Source organism: Delphinus delphis, chromosome 8, assembly GCF_949987515.2.
Source record: "Delphinus delphis chromosome 8, mDelDel1.2, whole genome shotgun sequence".
Lineage (NCBI taxonomy): Eukaryota > Metazoa > Chordata > Mammalia > Artiodactyla > Delphinidae > Delphinus > Delphinus delphis.
In genome coordinates, this window is record NC_082690.1 from 107,410,996 (window position 1) to 107,431,521 (window position 20,526).

Genomic DNA, 20,526 nt, shown 5'->3' on the forward strand with positions numbered 1-20,526 from the left:
GCATCACGTGACCTTTTTGGGCCTCAACTTCCTCATCTGCAAAATGGGACCATCAGCAGAACTGAGCTCCTGGTGCTGGGAGGAGTGTGGAATGAGACACTGGCGTGTCCCGCACACAGCTGACCACCAGCAGCAGCTGCATATTCTGACCGAGTGGCCGTGAACCCCGTTATTTGGGTGAACATCCATCACTTGAAGCTGAAACCGGCCCTTCCTGCTCTTGACCCTGCTGTCCCCACTGCCCCCTTGGACGCTGTAACCCACGCCTCCTTCATCTAAGGTGTCCCTTTTCTAGGCTCTCCTATTCCCCCCACCTCTGGCCCTCTTGGCAGGTGACCCACCCATGACCTTCAAGATGATGGGCCACCCAGAACCAGGCATATGCCCGTCCTCACAACCTGTCCCATAGTCCTTCTCGCCACCCCTGCTATGGTCCCTCTGGCCCCTGGTCCTCCTTGGTTCTGTCATCTCCCGTCTCAGCCTCTGTAAATCCAGGGGCAACAGGTTTACATGCCTTCTAGATGAACACTACCCGCCCGGGGAAGATGCAGCCCTTTGAGGCATGTCCTGCCTCCCCTGACCAGCTTGGGTGCCAAGCAGCCCTGGGAGATGTCCCTACCCCACTGTCCCCCGGGCCCCCATCTCTCAAGGCCCTGCCCCTTGGTCAGTTGTGTTGTGGATGCTGGGCAAGGCGCTCTGTGTGGATCTCCCATCCCACGCTCTCCTGGGAAGTCGGTTCTGCTACTATCCCGCACCCCAGGAAGCCTTCCCCGACCCTCCAGCCCACCACGGTCCCTCCCTGGCCAGGCCCTTTACACCGTTCCCTATTCCAGGCCGTGTGGTAGAGATGTTCACGATGTGGGCTCTGAAGCAGCCGCCTGCCTGGGCCACAGCCCGGCCCTGCCACTCACTCGCTGTGTGTCTGTAGGCAGGTGAGTCTTCCTCTCTGTGCTCCAGCCTCCCTGTGCAGAAAAAGTTGCTGATAGGAGTACCCAAACTCAGCTGAGCGTTAAGTGGGTTCAGCACGTGAAATCCCAGAAGTGAAGCCTGGCAGACAGGAAGTGCTCAGGAAATTCAAGCATCTCCCTTTGTCTTGTCCTCACTGTTGTTTATGCTGTTTGCAGTCAGCATATGCCGTCCAGCAGTGATGTCGCCAGTGGGTTTGAGCTCTGGCTCCAATGGGCTGGGCTGGCTCCCCTTCCCCTGCTCCTAGGCTTCTTCCACCAGGCCCAGCATCGAGAGGGTTATTTACTAAGTGCTCACTGAACAGCCGTTGATTCAACCCAAGGCTGGGTCAGCCGTTTAGATAAACAAAGAGTTACCCTATGACCCAGCAAGCCCACTCCTAGGTACAAAAGCTGAAAATAGGGACTCAAACAAATACGTGTCCACTTCTGTTCACAGCAGTATCATTCACAGATAGCCAAAAGGTAAAAACAACCCAAACACCGATGAATGGATACACAAAGCGTGGTTCAACCACCAATGGGAGGTTATCTGGCCATAGGAGGAGGAGCACTGACACAGGCTACAACACGGATGGACCCTGGAAACATTCTAGGCGAAAAGGTCATGTGCTGTAGGATTCCACGTACATGAAAAGTCCAGAACAGGCAAGTCAATAGAGACAGAAAGCACATTGGCAGTAGCCTGAGGCTGAGGGAGGTGGGGGGATGGGGAGTGTCTGCTAAATGGCTATAGGGCTGTGGGGCTGTTCTTTTTTTTTTTTTTTTTTTTGGTACACGGGCCTCCCACTGCTATGGCCTCTCCCGTTGCGGAGCACAGGCTCCGGACGCGCAGGGTCAGCGGCCATGGCTCACGGGCCCAGCCGCTCCGTGGCATGTGGGATCTTCCCGGACCGGGGCACGAACCCGCGTCCCCTGCATCGGCAGGCGGACTCGCAACCACTGCGCCACCAGGGAAGCCCAGGGGCTGTCTTTCTGGGGTGATGAAAATCTTCTGGGACTAGACAGAGGTGATGGTCGCACAACACTGTGAAGGCGCTGAATGCTGCTCGACTGCATGTTTAAAAATGATTAAATGATAAATTCTCAGGTATGTGCATTTTGCCACAATAAAAAAAGATACACAGGGAGAGAAGTGCGTGTGTATACACACGTGACAAAACGTACCTCTAACGGACACACGTAAAGAAATAAAAACCCAAGGTAAACCTCGCTACGGTAACCCTGTCTCCTGGTGGCATTCCCCGACCTTTTCCTTGGGTGACAGTGTGAAGGTCTGAGAGGCAGCAGTGTTACGTGGTCAGAACATGGCGCTGGGCCCAGACCTCCTTGGAAACCCAGCTGGTAGAGCTTGTAGGAGCTCTGTGACTCTGAGCCTGCTAATCGGACCTTTCTGTGCCTCAGCTTCCTCATTTGAGAAACGGGGACGGTGCGAGAACCCAGCTCACAGGCTTCTGATGATGCCTAGACGAGTCAGTACACGCGGAATGCTTAGGCATGTGTGTTAGCATTGGTAGCCGATGCTGGAGACACGGTAGGAATGGGCGGGGGGTGGGGGGTGGGGATGGGATGTTCAGTCCGGCATCCTTGCTGCGGAGAAATCTAGAAGCTCAAGTCATTGTACCAGGAGCCACGCCACCGAGCTCCCAGCAGCCTGCAGCCACGGGTGGCCACAAAAGGCAGCTGGTTTCTGGTCAGCTCACGGGCAGAGCACTGCCCTCCTGCCTTCCTTCTCTCAGCCCCAACCCCAGCTCTCCAGGACCCGTGCTGGACACTGGGGGTCCTGGGGCTCACACCTGACCTCACAATGGTGGGTTCCATGGGGAGAGGTTCCCGGGCAGTGAGACCCTGCCTAGGGGGAGAGGGGGGGCCTGGCCTGGTCGGGAAGGCTCTGTATCCCTCCCATGCGCTAACAGCAATGGCAATGACAATAGTAATGGTTCCTTTTGTGTATGCTATGCGTCTTCTTTGCAGATGAGGAAACTGAGGCACAGAAGGGTTGTGTGGCTTACCTAAGGCCACACAGCACATAGGTAGAAGAGTTGGATTTGGACCCAGGTGGGCTGCCTCCTGGGACTGTGCTTTTAAGTCCTGCTCTAACCTGCTTCTCAAGGGCAGCAGCCTCTAATCTGGCCTCTCTGCCTCCACCCCCCTTCTTTACAAGGCCCCGGCTCAGTGACCCACAGGCCATGGACTTCCCTGCTAAGATGCCCGCTTCCAGTGACTGAGTGAGGCCCCACCGCTCAGCTCGGTCCTCAAGGCCTTCCCTGGTCTGCAGGTCCTGTCTCCTTTGTCCGTCCTGGACCTCCCGACATTCCCCACACATTCCCACGCGTTCCTGCCTCTGAGGCTTCATCCAGGCTGTGCCTTCCATCATTTCACAGATACTGACCGAGTGCCTGCCACGTGCTCAGCTCTGGATGGCTCCTTAGCTCGTGGAGCTTCCAGGCCAGGCAGGGTCAGTGACAGGCGCTGACAGTGAGCAGGTGTCATGGGGAATGTTGGGGAGGCTTCCCGGAGGAGGGTCCACCGGGGAGAGATCTGAGAGCGAGCCGGAGTTACCCTGCTGGAGGAAGGGGAGGCGGAAGAGGGGTAACCGTGAGAGAGCGAGTGTGAGAGAAGGAGGGAAAGAGGGGAGAGAGGGGGAGGCAGCAGTGTGGGCAAGTGCTGGGGGTGGGAGGGGGTAGGACACACACTTGGGAGACCAGGGAGAGAGGGCCAAGGTCAAGGCTGATCTGCCATCTCCTGCACCTGCCCAAGTAACCCGTTCCGCCCTCTGCACGCCAGCCAAGTTTAAAGGCCTCCCTCTCCCCACACACTTGGCCCCTCAAGTCAGAGATGGCCTCTTTCATCCCCAGGACCCCTAGCCCTGCCCACGGAGGGCCGAGCACAGAGGATGCGCACTGAAAACCCTGCCATACGAAACCGAAGGCCCCGGGGAGAGGGAAGTGGGAAACCGGCCGGCGGGTGGCTGGCCTCATGGCACAAAAGCAAGGAGACCATCCCCAGGATTTTGCAGCAACAGACGGTCACTGTGGCCTTCCATGACCCCCCCCCCCCGCTCCTTCTTATTTCAACTCTATTTATTCTTGGCACAAACACACACACACACACCCTCATGCCCAAGACCGACAAACTCCATCAGTTAAAAGATCCTACAGGGCATACAGCACAAGGCCTTCCTTCCGTTCATCTGCCAACCTAACCACTGTATCATGAAACTCCCCACAAAAGGGAAGGGCAGACAGAGACAACTCAGTGCTAACGAGGGCCTGCAGAGCTCACTGGGAGGTGGGTGAGTGGTCGGAAGGGAGGGAGGGAGGGCAGGTGGAAAAGACCCAGGAGGGCTCCTTACAGGCGAATCAAGAGGCCCACCAGAGAAGACTGATCCAGAAGCTTCCTATGTGGGGATCTCAGCTCACCATGCCTTCTGCAAACCTCACCCTGTGTACACTGGGGCCGGATATATAGCATCCTTCCTGGGTTGAGGAAGATCATTATAAGATTACATTTCAGTGACCCAGGATTTACCCAGGGTATCAACCAGACCCAAGCCTGGGAGTCACCTGATTCAGATCTCCCTGCGGGGTCCCGGCAGGCTACATAATCTCTCGCAAAATGAGCATAAAACACCTACTTCCCAGGAGTGTCCACTGTTGAACGTGTCTTGGGGCCTCTTTTATGTATCAGGCACTGTGCTGGGTACTAGACACACAGTAGAGACCAGGTCAGCAAACTGTCCAGCCCAGAGGGAGCAGGCGTTCTTGGGAAGGAGAGAAACATAACTCAACCACCCAACACACGAGAAGATTCGGACAACTGAGGAAGCACACGGAGGAAGCATTAGTGTCGGGGGCGACCAGAGGGAGGCTGGGAAGCCCTCCCTGAGAAGGTGATGTGTGAGCGGAGACTTCAGGCTGGCTTAGAGCACAGGACGGCACAGATGCTTAACCGCAGTGATCCCTTCACCCCTCCTCACGGAAGAGATGTCTCCACCAAGCAGACAAGCACACTCACTGAATCATAAGCTGCTGTGTCCAGGAAGGCCAAGGACACAGGACGCAGAGATGGGAGGAGAAGGGAATGCGGGAGGGGAAGTGCTGAGCCCTTGCACCAGGCTCCTCCTGATGGCAGGCTCCGTCCTCTCGGCTCTCAGGTTCAGCACCCTGGAGAGGTCTGACCCCTGGATAGATTTCAGCACCGTGGACAGGTCTAAACCCTGCAGAGACTCCATGCGCCACAGAGATTCAGTACCTTGGACAGGTCCAGTCATGGCCACACACCACACCCCCCCACCCCCCCCCACCCCCCCCCACCCCCGCTTCCTTCTGTTGCTCCCTGTCACTGACCAGCCATACATAGCTGCACCTACTTAGACTGACATTCCAGGCCCTCCCTGGACCAGCCTCTCAGCTCTACAACACCTGACCACTCTCCAACCCCCCCTGAATGTTCCTGACCCCCTGAGCTTTCTCTGAACCCCTTCCTCTTTAGTTTTCTGCCCGTCGAAACCCCACCGACTTACCAAAGCACTGAGCCAACACCACCTCTTTCATGAAGACCTTTTCCTGATTTAAATGGGGGCCTTCACCATACCCTACTTTTTGCCCTCCTTCCAGACTGTGAGTTCCTCGAGGAACTGTGTCTGATTCGTGCCTTCTCTCCCAACTGCACGCCAGCCCAGCACCTGGTGGGCACCCAATGTGTGCTGCGGGAGTGAATGAATGAAGTTGCAAAAATGACTTAGACAAGTATCACTGATGGTCGAGAGCTCTCTCTGCCAGGAACTGCATGCGTCACACACATTTTTATCTAGTTTAAGAAACTGAGGCCAAGAGATGAAAGATTTGCCCAAGTTCACACGGTGAAGAAGCGACAGAGCCTGGATTCAAACCCAGATCACATTGCACAGCCTGTGCCCTTGACCGTGGCTCCTTTCTGTCCCTATCCAACCCAGCGCACTGCCATCTGCCAGTCCCGCGGAGCCTTGAGCACAGCAGCCGTGGTCCCCTGAAGTGACTCTGAATCTTTTTTTAGCCTGAAATTGAAATCACTGATACTTCAAATTAGAACCCCAAAATGAACGAGCCAAGAATTCACATCTGCAATCGCTACGCCACCCGCATCCACCTTCTCAGCAGGATTCTGGGCTACTCCTCAGCCTGGACCACCTGTTCTCAGTCAGTATGGAGGACACAGTGAACTATTCTCTAGGTACAGGAGGAGCTATGTCTACGTGCGGGAAAGGGGACCAGCCTCCCAGCCCTCCAGGGGCTTCCCAAGAGCAGTGCCCTCTTTAAAGCCTCAGAGAGCAAAGACCTCAGTGCTATGGCCCCGGACAGCAAAGACCCCAGTGGTAGGAGCCTTGGAGGGCAAAGACTTTCATGACAGCCGTTTGCCCTGGGCACTGACGTATTCTGAAGGCAAAAACAACAAAATTAGCCAAACTCCTCTGTGCTGACTTTTTTTTGCTACTAAAGGAATGTTCTTCAACCATCACTGAGAAGACAGCAGGAAGCTTAGAACTTAGCAAAGGCTCGGCAAGGTGATAGAGAGGCAGGTCAAGATGGCCACAGCCTCCCCTCCTACAGTAGCTCAGGTGCTGGCAGCCCAGGAGCAGGGGGGCTGGAGTGGGAAGCTAGCCAGGGGGCCCAGGTCTTTTCCAAAACCAGCACAGCAAGAAGCCGCAGAGTTTCAGAACGGAGACAGTCCACGTTCGGAGGGACCCGGGACAGCCACTGGAACCTGCTTGTCTTTTAACGTGAAACTGACAAAACTTGACCACCAAAGTATCAACATGATTCAAGGTCAAGGATTCGCCAGTCGCCCTATAGCTTCCTGCCAACATCTGGCACCCACTCTCTAACTTAGTTATTGAATTAAATGCCCATTTAAAATGACTCAAATAAGATACGAGGAATTCTGCGGGGGAGGGCGGTGGGTAGAGTTCCTAGATCAGCCACACAGGCCACCAGCAGGACATGTGACAAAGGCTCTCACGATACCCTGGAAGGCCAGACAGAGAAAGTGAGCGGTGTGGCGCGGCTGAGAAGGAATGCTGGCACCGGGGAGACCACGAAGGGCTCTGGCCTCGTCTCTGGGATTTGTTGCTAGAGGGTAAAATGAGAATCAGGAACAGGAGTTCCAAGATTACCTAAAGCCAGACTCGTGCCAAAACAGGATTGAGCAACGCAGTGAGTGCCGGGGGAAAAGAGGTTCAAGCCAAAGCCGGAGGCAGTGCCTGCCAAGGGTATCTGGGGCTTGGGGTGGGGCGGGGTGGGTGTCTGCATTAGCTGATGTCCCCTCCACAGAGAGGCACCACGAAGCTACAGCGGAGCGCTCCTGGCTGGAAGTGCCCGACTGCATGTGCTTGGCCCGTGGCGGGTGTGCTCTGTAACAGCTACAGCCGGAGCGCTCCTGGCTGGAAGTGCCCGACTGCATGTGCTTGGCCCGCGGCGGGTGTGCTCTGTAACAGCTACATGCTGGAAACGACGCTGGTAACAATCACCTGCCATTATTATAACGTTATGACTTATTATCTTTTAATTGAAGTATAATTGATTTACAGTGTTGTGTTAATTTCCGCTGTGCAGTAATGGTTTGGTTATAGGTATATAGACATTCTTTCTCAGATTCTTTTCCATTATGGTTTATCACAGGATATTAACTATAGTTCCCTGTACTATACAGTAGGACCCTGTTATTTATCCATCCTATATATACTAGTTTGCATCTGCTAATCCCGAACTCCCCATCCTTCCTTCCCCCTCCCCGCCTCCCCCTTGGCAACCACGTCCTCTACGTGTGACTTATCATTTATTATTGGTTCAGCTAATCATCATTGGTTTCATCTCCTGAGTCGGGCACCATTAATGATGATGAAGGACAAGAAGATGATCAACAACAAATACGGATGGGATGCTATGCCCAGCACCGCTAGCCCTGCATGATCTCCTAGCCAACAAGACAGGGGCTAACAGCAGCTCGCGTGCCTAGAGCTCGGGTGGCACATACAATGGACCCTTGAACAACACGTGTTTGAACTGTCTGGATCCACTCATGTCCGTATTTTTTCAATAACTATATAGTTGGCCCTCCGTATCTGCAGGTTCCACACCTGTGGATACTGAATCCTCGGATACAGAGGGCTGACTATGACACTGAGCATTTATGGATTTCGGCATCTGCGGTGGGTCCTGGAACCGATCGTCCGCGGATACACCAAGGGACTGTAGTTCATCTCCGGCGCCTTAATTCACACAACCACCCAATTTGCTGATGGAAATGTTGAGACCCAGGAAGCATGTGCTGACTGATGATGTGCATAACCACCGATCAGGAATCACCTGGACTTTACTATTTACTCTCCTCCGTGTAATACTTAATTTTCAAGCTGGGGAGGCTGACCGGTTATCACCAGGTTGTAACAACTGTTCAAACCTCCAGCTGGGTTGAAAGTAATGGTTTGGGCAAACATGCAGCTAGGATCTGTGTTACATTTTCCAAGTCCTGGTTCCCAAGCAGCAGCCTGACAAACGTTTTATAAGGTACTCAAACGGTCTCTAAGGAAAACACCAGGGCATCCCTCAGCGTCCTCACTTCAATGCAAACTGAGATTATAAAACAGTTCCAGGCCATCTTTAGTGCAAGTATTTAATACGAGGAAAAAGTAATTAGCAAACTCAAGCATCACTTTCCTAGGAGGAAGGATATTGCTGCCTGCTTTAATTGCAAGGGAAAACCTATTTAGGGAAATTAACACAAAACGAGATTGGCCACTTCAGGACTAAGAAAACAATCACAAAAACCATGGGAGTCTCCCATACTGCATCAGGTTGGGGCGTGCTGGCCCCAGGAGAATAATTAACGCCCACCACAGTGCTGTTGACCTGAAAGCAAACAGTAACTCCTTGTGGCCACGGAGGCTGAGACATTGCCCGTCTGCCTGAGATGGCTTCTTCTAAGGAATAATTTTCCATTTGTGAAATGAATCCCTGTCAAAAGTTAATACTGTCTTTCTAGAAAATCTGAGAAATAGAGAGAAGTCTGCAAAAGAGAAAATGATCACACAGGATCCCATCACCTAGGGGTTAATACTTTCTCTCCTTTCTTTCCTAGGCTTATACTGGGGGGAGGTGGTATCATTTAGAGGCTATTGTGCAGATAACTTTAATTCTGTCCTCTTCACCTAATATGAGGTAACCGTTTCCTGTTGGTAGTGAGAACTTCTTGCAAGCATAATTTTTAATGCTTTCTTATAAATCCACAACAGATGCATGGTGTCCCCTTCACCACCCCCCTCTACCTCCACCCTTTTTGCCGCACTGTGATCTCTGCCTGTTTTTTAGATCATTCCCTGAGGGTGGGGGATGGGCTCCTCGATGTCAAATTCCCGGTTCAGCTTTATGGCTCTCATCACATACCTGCCCCGTCAATTTCTAAAAGGTTTACGGCAATTTATCCTTTCACATGGCAACCTAGGAGTGCTGTCACCAGCGACAGGCATAGTCATCAAAAAAGTGTTTGCTAATTTGAAAATAAAAACTGGCCTCTCGTTGCCCGTGTTTCTTCTTACTCTGTGCCCATGTACACATCCAGCCCATCAAAACATCTCCTAGCGTCTCTGAGCTGTGGTGTTACTGACTCAGACAGCCGGGGTTGGAATCCCAGCTCCCCTGCTGCGTGACTGTGGGCAAATGATTTAACCTCTTTGTGCCTCAGTCCCCTCATCTGTAAAATGGGGATAATACCAATGTTATTTTACAGGATTACTGTGAGGGTCGGATGAGACACTGCAGTGCATGGCAGATACACCCTCGATGACTCCGAATAAGGACACGGGCCTTCGGTTGTATTTGCTGTCAATGTTGTTTGCTCTTCAGATGTTTACGGTTTAGTTGTCGTATGAGCAATTCTTGAGATACAGGATATTTGAGTTTACGAAAGTAACGCAAGAAACAAAACTCGAGTTTCCAAATGGGGAGGCTTGTGGAAGAAAGCCAGTGAGACCAGCGCGGTGCCTGCTTCTGTGTTTTTGTTAGAACGCTAAATTAAGATGTTCAAAGAGCCAGAACAATGAGGCCAGCCGGTCATCACCCTTCCTGCCCAGCGGAACCCCCGGCGGCGTCACCGAAGCTCCCTAGAAACGCTGATGCTCCTGCCTCGTGGTTCCGATCCTGTGGGTGTGGGCTCAGCCCAGGTCTCAGTGTCTTTGAAAGGTCTGCAGGCTACCCTGGTGCCCAGCCGGCTTTCACTGGGTGAGGCCGACGGGCACTCCAGTTTGTTGAGTCCCTGCAGGAATCAGAATGACACCCCCACCTCCAGTCTCCTTAATTACTTCATGCAAAACTGTCACCCCATCCACGTCCTCCTGACGACTCCTCCCGGCAAGCGGTCTCTCCTGCCCCACCTCCTGTGGTCGAGGAGCTTGAACCGAGATAATCTCAAAGAAATAGCAGACGGAGTATTCAACACACTGTGTCTGAGGCTGACTGCTTCTCAGCTTCGACGGCAACTCTCCGAGACGTCTGTTATTTAAACCAGTCTGAATTGGGCTTCCTTTTGGTCCTTAATCATTCTTGGCTGGTGGAGGCCCCAACCTTAAATGTGACCCGCACAGGAAGAAAACTTGCCCAGACTCCCCCGCCTGCTTCTCCCTCTGGGCTGCCACTGCCCCCGGCCCACCTCTCTGAGGATCACTCCCCGCCCCCCCAGGTCCCCAAAGGGACACTCAGAGCCCACCGCCCACCCTGTCCACTCCCGCTGCCCCTAACAGCTCTCTGGGGAAGCTTCAGTGTCATCAGCCATCCGGGGGACTCTGGCACGTCAAGCTGATCTGAAAACTGTAAACACACACGGTCTACAGAGCCGTCTGTTCGAGTGTCTCCATGCACGGAGCGCCCACTTCCCCTTCTCCACCCCTGAGATGAGATTTCATGACAACCTGCTGGCGCACCAGGGCCCATCTATTTCATCCTAATTCCCAACTGGAAGATAGCCTTTTCCACACAATTTCATTCAGACCTTTGGCTTTTGGGCAGGAGGGAGGGGCGTGGTCAACAAAGAAACAATACCAACAACAAAAGAACAGACTCCTCCCCAAGGGCAAGGCAGAGAGATATACACTTTAGAGGACGAGCACCTAAGAAAGGCACGCACAAAGGAAACCCTCGACAGGGTCGATGCCGGCAAGATGACCGTGTGTGCGTCAAAGTCCAAGAAGGAAAAATGAAATTCAGTAGCAGCTGAAGACTCGGAAGAGTGAACATTCACTTCAGAAGTTGCCTCTTGGTCCCAGAGTTCACACTGCAGCACGCGTTTTTAAAGTGAAAGTAAAAGTCGGACACGCTTTGAGTTCCTTTCCAATGGCAAAGAGAAAGGAAGGCTTGCGGGAGGGTGCGGGGTGGGGGGGCGGATGTGGGGAGATGTGGACAGTTTGCCCGCCCTCGGGGCAGCTTCCAAACAGGACCCCGCACTTGACCAAGAGCCCGGAAACCCCAGGCTCCAGGATGGCTTCCGGTCAAAACAAAGATCCACCTATGACACGTGAGTCTGTCTAAAACAATCCCTCCACGATTGAAGCTTTTCACTGAAAAACACAGAAAGATCTTCTGTTGGAAAAAACATGCACCTATAAGGCTATAAACGATTTTACTATTCCAGTGGCGGAATCCGGCAGCTGGGAAAACAACTCAGTGGAGATAGTCCTTTACACCCAAGCTCCTAAAGGAGAATTTCTGAGCCCCATGAGGCAGCCTTGGAATGAAGTGGGAGGAGCGAGGTTCCCAGGCCCCCCACCACACACACCGGCCGGCCCACTGTGTTCCCCATTAGAGTAGGACCCGTGGTGAGCAGCCTTGTAGGGCCTGGGGCTGTTTTGGGCCCACATCTCCTTCAGGTCATTTGAGACATAATAAGACAGACATAACCTTAAGGCAGCTCAGGGCCAGTCATTCCTGGAACCCTGGAATTCAGAGGCTGCCCAGAATATCAATGCTGTTCCAAAGTGGCAAATACGTCTGCACAGCAGAGGTTAGAAGCAATGTCAGAGGAGGCGCTTGGAAAACAGAAGGGCAGAAACTCTTAACGCTCCTAATTTCCATGGAGCCTTCCATCCATCCGACCAGGTGGCATGCCTTCTCTACCCGGCCCAGGTGTGTGCTGCGGGCACGTCTGCTTCCTGGGAGAGGGGTGGGCCCAGCAAACGCTCTGCGGCCGTCCCACGCTTCTTTTATTGACTAGTTTATCAAGGAAACAATCTGATGAGCCTAACAACCAGGGATGCTCCCGCCTCTGCAGCCCTCATTTATTATTTAAAACCGAAAACCAGCAACAGCTATGGCAACTTACTGGAGTCTCTCTCTCTGTCTCTGCCTCTCTCTCATACACACACACACACACACACACACACACACACACACACACACACACGAAGGGGACTTACATCACAACTGCAACCTACAGAAGATGATTCAACCCAGTCTCTCTGCATTTTCATGAGGTTACAAATCGAGTTAACTCATGAAACCACAGCGGGTTTCAGTCTCCACCATGCTGGGTGCGCATCCCACAGTTTCAGTGGACAAGAATCCAAAGGAGTGCAATTCTTCATCCGAGCCAGGCTCTGATTGGTCAGTAGTAATTTAAATACATCTTTCAGCACATAGAGTGAGACCGACGCACGATGCCTGGTATAAGGTAAAGCACCTTCTGTTTCACGGCTCTCTCTCCTCCAACAGTACCTTTCCTTCCGGGTTTCCAACACTCTCATAGTCTCCAGAAACACCAAGGAGATCACGAGTAGAACTGCAGCTCAAAAAGCACCCTTGGAAGGTTAGGCATCGTGGAGAGAAATGGCTTTAAGCCGCCGTCTCGCCATGGCCTGGATCTCCTCCTTTCCAGAACGAACAAGTGTCTGGCCGGCCCCACGGCAGAGGCACCGAGTGCCCGGCTGGACACCACGCACCCATTCTTTCCACCTACAGGTGGATTTCCGGAGCAGATGAGACAGGGCTGAGGGTGAGCCCTAAGGAATGCTCTTGCAAGAAACAGGAACTCCCAACGGGGGCCATCTGAGCTCACCAAGCCTCTTAGAAATAATTTTTTCAAGGTATAACATAGTCTTTTATTCTTGATATTTCCAAAGGGTAACACATTCCTTTGAAAGTAACACCTAAACATGCAAAAGGCGGGGAGCTCAAGTGTGCCGGCAGCTTGGTACCTCAGACACACCAACATGGTGACTCCAGGTGAGGCTTGAAGCAGCCGGGCACTCACGTCTAGTGAGATTTTTTTTAAACGAAGAGGACTCTCCCTCCTTCCACCTACTAGCAAAAGCTAGTTTTCCCAGCGTCTGAGTTTCAAAGTTTCCTTTTTGTACCATCAACTCCAGCCACCCACCTTGCCCAGGCTCCTTGGTGTTGGAAGGCCATCATCCATCCAACCGGTCAGTTACTTCGACTTAAAAATCAACAGACTCTCGGCCACCAACGCTACAGACCTCACGTGAGCAACAGCCAGAGTACAGCGGTTTCCAGCCTGCCCTTGTGACACAAGAACGGGCCATGGCCCCTCTTGGGTCTATTCATACAGTCACAACCACACGTCCACGCGTGTCCCCGACATCACGGCAACCACCTTTCTCTTCCGTCTACCTCCTACTTCAAGACCAACGGCCAAGTTACATACATTTTAAACCTCCAAAGAGATAAAGCTACAGTCTCAAAGACAACCCCAACGCACAGTCCTCAGAAGATGGCATCCACCGTGGCTGGAAATAACCAAGCAACCCCGGTCCACGGCAGCCTCCGTGCCCGCCCCCAGATCTGGCCCAGTGACCATGCTGCCAAGACCACAGACCCCAACCCCACGAGAGGCGGCACTCTCCCCAAGCAGAAGGATATGAACACCGCTGTCCCTACCTCAATCAAGAAGTCCCCAGTCCTCAGTCCGGCTTGCCATGCCACCCCACCTTCATCCACGGACTCCAGGTACTGCAGGGCTGGGAACGCTGGCGTTGGCGTGAACTCTTCGATGGGCGTATCCGCTGGGAAGACAAGGTATACCGCATTACAAGCCTGGGAGATGTTTCCAAGTTGGTAGCCCAGGCCTCCCACGGGACCCTGGGAGAAAGCAGGCCCTTGTGTCTCCGTGGGAAGGGGGTGGCCCGGGCCAGCTCTCCCCTGGGAAGGGGCTGGTACTCCTGGTCACGGGTCAACACCAAGTCAAGCGACGGAGCCAACTGCCTTTTGGTGCCACCACCATCCCTCTTGGCCTCTGCGCTGAGAACACAGGATAACGTGCTCCCCTGTCCATGTCTGTATGTACACGCCTGTCATTTTCTTTAAAAGCATCAGTGACTAAACATTTTCAGTTCTATAAATGGAAAAGTTCCCCCCATAACCACATGGAGCTTCAGAAACACCACACTGAACTGCTCGCCAAATTTACATCTACGTAGACTCGCTACCAAGGGAATTCAACTTGGAGCGTGGACGGAACAGAACGCTGACCCAGTGGGTGGCTGCAGATTTGGAATCCGCTTATGAATCCTCTCTGCTGGGAGCCCGGCTCTCTGTGGCCACTGTGCGGCCAGCGTCCATGGGAGGGCTGGGCCCCCACTCCTCAGCAGAGCCAGTGTTGGCTTCTGGGCCCCAGAGCTGCAGAGGGAAACTCTAGGGGAAGAGGTGGACTTTCCTGGGTGGCCATGTGAGGCCGGGGGTGGCGGGTGGGAAGAGGAAGACGGCCTCGGTCGGGGGAGGGGAGACATCACACAGACAGTCATGGACACACACGGGGGGACAGATGTATCTCTTCTCCCTCCCTCTGGACGAGCTGCTGTCAGGGCAGCCCGGGCCTTGAGCAGGTGGGGCTGCCACCGGAGAAGGAGGCCTCCCGGGCCAGCACAGGTGCGGGACCCCCAGCGTGGCACGGAGGCTCCGAGATCAAACTTGCACACGGCTTCCCCACACACGCGGGGCACAGATGTCTCCTCGCACGGGGACGCGATGCCATTTTGTTTTATTCTGAAAGGGAAGACCCCAAGTTCAGGGCTGGCAGTGGGTGCACTGCCGTGGAACACGTTCCTGGAGCCCTCACTGCAGGCCACGTGACACGTATGCTGCCGGCTGGGCCACGGCGGAGGGGACCATCTTGCAAAGTCACCTTAGAGGCGGGCACCCGCACGCCTGCCGCACTCGGAGCTGGGGCCCACTCCCAGAACGGGGCAGTTCTGAGGTGCCCAAAACTCGGGACCGGGTAATTCTGGGCGTCTGAGACCAGGAGCTCCGAAGCCAGCCACAATCAGGCTGAACTAAACCATGAAACACAGATGAAACCCAGGAATTAAAAAAAAAAGAGTGGGGGGAGGGAGAGAGGGAGGGAGGGAGGGAGGGAGGGACGGGGGGGGGGGAGAGAGCGAGCAATATTGTGCACAGAAAATTAAAAATATTCCTAAAGGAAGCCCCGATGTTTTAACAGGCAGAATGTTAAAGAACATGGTTGTCTAGCAACCGAGTACCCCCAGGAAAAGGGCTTCTTTTTGAGCCGGGGAACATTTTTTCTACAGGCGTGCACACACACACACACACACACACACACATGTGGATGTATCCAGGCTGGGAGCCGCTGCTCTTACCTTTCGCCCCGCGGAGCACAAATCCGAAGCCCTCATTGTCTTTCTTCTGCAGGACCACGGTCTTCTCCTCGATGATGCAGTCACTGTAGAGAGAATTCCGGGGATAGCGCCCATTACTGTAGCCCGTCATCATCACCGTGGCCGATCCTCCAGCGGGGACGTTCATCATCATAGCCAATTAATCACCCCAGCTCGCGGGCTCCAGGCAGCATGGAGGCAAGCAAGCCGGGTGCAGGAGGAGTGAAGGCAGCTGGGGGGCAGGCTAACGGGATAGGCGGGCTCGGAGGGGGGGGCCGGGCAGAGGCAGAGCGGGAGCGAGCAGGAGGCAGGAGTCATACATGGTGATGGCAGCGCGGGCTGGCTCTGGGCAGCGGAAAGCAGAGAAAGTAAGTGGCCCGCGGGCACGGAGGAGGCCGCGCGTTACGGAGCCCGGGCCGGAGGCAGCATCCAGGGCGGCGCAAGGAAGTCAGCCGGAGCGGACAGGAGGCGGCAGGCTTTGTTTTTTTTTTCTTCTTCTCGAAGGGCTTTAAAAAAACATCACATTCTTTGTGCTCCCTGCAGCCGCAGGTACCGGGAGACGCGGCGACCCCTCCCTCTGCTCCGGGGGAACGCGGGCCCCCCTCGGTCTTCCGCGGAGCCCACAATGCCACCGGCGGCGGCGGCGGCGGCCGGGCGTCATCCCGCGCGGAGAAACCGCAGGCCGGCGGAGGGGGCGGCCGGCGGGCGGGGGCAGGTCACTCCAGTGACACGGAAGCCACTGACAACCCGGCCTCCTCTGGCGTGGGGATGGGGAGAAAGGGGGCTGCAGGCTCCCCCTTGGAGACACAGTCTAAAGCCACACCAGCTGCCTCTTGGCACAGAATTTTTGCTTTTTTTTTAAAGGAAAGAAACCCCAAAGCTCCAACTTTGCTTCGGTGGCCAGAGCCTCCCACCATCCAGAGTACGGGCGCGTCGCCACGTGATCAACCGCCCGCGGCACCGGGTGCAGGACCGAGGTGGACTTCCCGGCACCCCGCCCACCTTCCGGGGGCCGCATCCCTCTAGGATTCCCTGCTGCCCCGGAAGTAAGTCGGAGGGGGCGGGCAGGGCCGCTGCAGGGGAGGGGCAGGAGGCAGCCCAGAGAGGCTTTCTCCAGGGTCCTAAGGGGCTGGCGTGGGAGGGCAGGGTGAGGCGGAAGGGCGCCGGCGGGCGGGCCCCCAGCAATTCCGCAGGCCTCTGTCCTGGAGGGGGAGGCCTGGGGATGCAGACGGCGAACGGTGGGACGGGCTCGAAGTCCCAGACGACTGAAGGTCAGCTTTGCCCAGCACTGGATTCGCCTCCTGCAGGAAGCTCGTGGCCCCCGCTTGCAACCCAGGTAGGGTGGCCCGGCAGGGGCCAGCAGCCGAGAGCATCGCACAGCACGGACGAGCCGGGGCGGCTTCCGAGAGGTGGGGGACGCAGCCGGAGGACACACAGGTGTCCGGACCCGCTGCTGAGCCCTCCAGCCCTGCAAGAGGTGCCGCACAAAGGAACTCGTGGGCGTGGCCCTGCCTTCCAGGAAAGCAGGGAGGGACACACACCTTGACAACAGGCAGACCACACAATCCAGGATGACCGGTCCAGGGTGTTCTCAGAACCTGGGCCGGGGTTCAGTCCCTGGGCACTCACTCAGCCTGCCAAGTACGGGGGGGGGGGGGGGCCCAGGGAGCCATTGCTTTAACTGCCGCTTGGCGGGGAGCCAGGACCCAGGAACCACAGGAGCGGAAGGGGAGGGGCTTGGTGGGCGGGGCTCTGGGGGGAGTGGACCCTCCACCAGGCCTGTCCGCCTTTCCATCCCGTGCCTTCCCCGACCAGAATACAGACACAACTGTCTCCCCACCACCCCTTCTCCCCAGCTCTGAACTTCTCAAGCCTGAGGGCGCCCTGGCTGGGCAGGTGCAAACCCGCCACCTGCTCCTCCAGCGAGAGGCCTCCAAGGGCCAGTCTGCTGAAGCCACACCTTTTGCAGCTGCACGTCCCCCTGCAGGAGCGGCCCCTTGAAACTCTGGAAGGATGGTGCCTGCCCCCCTGGGGACACATGTGGCCCCCGACGCCTGCCTCCGCCCGGCTCCAAGGTGACCCTGTCCCGCTCTCCCCTCTCGTGGCCTCACCATGAGCCGGCTCCACCCGCCTGGCAGGCGACCCCCGACACCTTCAGCTGGACCCTCCAGCTGTCCCCCAGGCCGGGGAACTTGTTAGGGACAGTGTGGCTGGCCGGCCACTGGTTGACTCCCTCCCTACCGACCGTGGAGGGCGAGGGAAGGCATTAGCGTCACGCAGAGCTCAGCTCAGATCCCGGCTTTGCTCTGGCCCCAAGGTCACTCTGACCTTCAGAGCCTCAGGGTCCCGCTCTGCAGAATGGGAATAATAGCAAGGCACGCCTTGAGGACCTCACGAGGAGTCAGCAAAGCAATCCATCTGAGCCCAGGTACGCAGCACGTGTTAAGAACAGCAACCGTCCCGAGCGGGGTCATCGTTGGCGTGTGCCAACCCCCTCTTCCTCCTGTAAGGACCCCTCCCAGGCTAACGGCAGAGCCCCTCTCCTGAGTCCCCTCTTAAACCTCGCGGCGGTTCCTGACGACTTGCTCGTGGCTGCCTGTCTTGGCCCTGTGCTGTGTGGCTACGCCGTCCTGCTCACCGAGAAAACGCCCGGCTCCTTAGTCTCTGATCTGAAGAAAGCAGCTTGAATTCCTCTCTCCTGCATTAGTTCAGTAGCTAAACAGCCCCCGGTGCCCTGCCCGTCATGACCCCATCTCACCTTCATTCACACACAGACCTGGGTTTGAATCCCAACCTGGGCATTCACCAGCTTAGCTTCTCAGAGCCTCAGTTTCCCTATCTGCAATGTGGGAGCAGTAATTCCTGCCTTGCAGGGACTCTGAGAGCAAGTGAGGGCAGTGCCCCTGCCCTCACAACAGGGGAAGGTGCCCTCGTCAGCATCCCCACGTGCCGAACCCCCCAGGAGACAGCGACCTCTTCCTGGGGTTACCCAGCACGGGGCCACGTGAAATGGAGCAAAATGGGCATGAACGCAGGCGTGCAAAACAGGGGTGGCAGTGGCCGAAGGAAGACCGCAGGGTTTCGAGTGAAGAGGTCTCCGGGACGGTCCCCAGAGGGCAGGGCGGCTCAGCATTGTGGAGGGCCCACTGCACACAGCTGGCCCCGCCCAGGACGGGAAAGGCAGTTCCGGGCTCTTAGAAACCTACAATCTGGGTAGCAGTCCCTGAGAAGCGATGGGAAACTCCAACACAAGAGTCATTCCCTTAAAACAGGAGCAAATGTCCAGTTTTGTCCGAATGGCCCGACCACCCGCGTGGGATGAGAATGGGAAATCCCACAGTCCAGACCTCAGGGCAGGGCCTTCCCCAGGTGAGAGTCTCCCAGGGGGCTCTTTTGGCTGCTCTATGAACCTAAAAACCGTCTCAGGACGGCAGCCGCGGCATCCGGAAGACGTGGCTTCTGTGTGCTGCCGCCAGAGATGCACCGAAGCCCCGAGAACCAGAGGCCGCCTGAACCTCCGCCCCAGGCCAGCCCTGGTCCCGCCCGAGCAGATCTGCCCTCCAGATGCAGCCCCAACGCGCGAGATCTGACTTCACTGGGGCAGGACCTCGGCACACGCACGGTCCCCGTGCTGCTCCCCGCGCTGTGCACGCAGAAATCACCACCACCTGGTCCCTGGGGACGGGGCCTAGGGCCTCAAACAGCCCAACTCCAAAGTGATCACGCCCACCTTGCTTTGCATCTTCCCCCTGCCTTGGACCCCAATCGCAGCCCAGCCTCACGGCCGAGTCTCCTCCATATGCTCAGTTTCACTCCCCTGAAACGCCCTCCACTTGGCCTTATCGTTTACCCACGTCCTCGCAGTACCTCACTTCCTTCTGTTCCACGTTCCCTTTGCCGGCCACGTCCACCCAAGCCCTCCTGACAAGGGGCCATCACATAATCTCTCTACGGGGGTTCCCTCCAGCCTTGTCCCAGCCTCTGATGGGGCCCTTCTCACCTTCAAAGCCATCACCTGTGGGCTTCTTGGGAGTAAACATCACGCCCCTTTCTCTCTGAATCTCCCTACGTGCCATAACATCTACTCTTGGTAAGATTCTAACTGTGTTTGTTAATGAGAAAAAAATGTAATCCCGTTGTGCTCTCTTCCGATGTGTTTTCTGAACAGGGCAGGAGAGCACTTTAACGTACCCCCAGTGTACCCTCCTTTGGCAGATTCCTCTAACGGGAGCTGTGGAAGGTAAAGGGGGTGGGCATTCAGCCCAGCCAAGTACAGTTGCTCAGGTTGCGCACAGTACAACTACGGAGAATGCCATTACGTCGTGGCCATCATAGACCCATATGTTTATTGCAGTGATTTTGGCTCAGCTGGAAGGAAAGGGCCTCGAGGAAGGGGCAGCCACCTTCATCGAGTTCATGCAAAGACGGAGTGCAGGCTTTTGGCTGCCTCGGGGAATGCAAGAGATGTCCGTAGATGCCTGTCTACCTGGGGGCTGGGCCGCCATGGAATCAGGAGGTATCCACAGAGAACCACATCAACACTGGCAGACACAGCCCCGTGTTGGAAGTCTCCTGGGAGCCACACGGTACAGACCGTGCCATGTTTCCATCTTTTCACTCCCTAATAGCCCTATGCACACAGCAGGAAAGAGTGTGCCGAATCATGGAGCGAGGCAGGAGTATGGTGGGAAACTGGTTGGCTGCCAGAGAGGGCCTCAGAGTCCCTGCGCCACTGGCAGGCCTGAAGACACTCCGGTGCCTGCCTGGCAAGACTGCAGGCGGCCGGGCCTCAAGTGGCCTTAACTGTGGCCCCGTGACGGGCCTACAGAGAAGGCTGTGCTTGGCTTGGGCCCAGAAGGTAGCAGGTGTCAGCGATGACAGTTGGCATTTAGGATTTGTCAGTCACTG

At 55.6% G+C, this 20,526-nt stretch overlaps 1 protein-coding gene and 1 long non-coding RNA gene across 8 annotated transcripts in view; one reads left to right on the forward strand and one right to left on the reverse strand.

Moving 5' to 3' along the window:
• The window catches only part of SHANK2 (SH3 and multiple ankyrin repeat domains 2), a 546,027-nt gene that overhangs the window by 140,877 nt on the left and 384,624 nt on the right, over nucleotides 1-20,526 (reverse strand). For all 6 annotated transcript variants that reach the window (XM_060019467.1, XM_060019468.2, XM_060019471.1 and 3 more), the window contains 2 exons: nucleotides 15,601-15,683; nucleotides 13,886-14,010 (listed from right to left, as the gene is read on the reverse strand). In XM_060019467.1, coding sequence (XP_059875450.1) covers nucleotides 13,886-14,010; nucleotides 15,601-15,683 — 208 coding nt within the window. The remainder of the gene's footprint in view (nucleotides 1-13,885; nucleotides 14,011-15,600; nucleotides 15,684-20,526) is intronic.
• On the forward strand, nucleotides 15,837-20,221 carry LOC132430159 (uncharacterized). Of its 2 annotated transcripts, none has more exons than XR_009520444.1 (3): nucleotides 15,837-16,167; nucleotides 16,483-16,664; nucleotides 17,475-20,221. It is a non-coding gene; the product is annotated as an uncharacterized lncRNA (long non-coding RNA). The 2 variants fall into 2 exon arrangements; XR_009520445.1 differs by having other exon boundaries at nucleotides 17,588-20,221.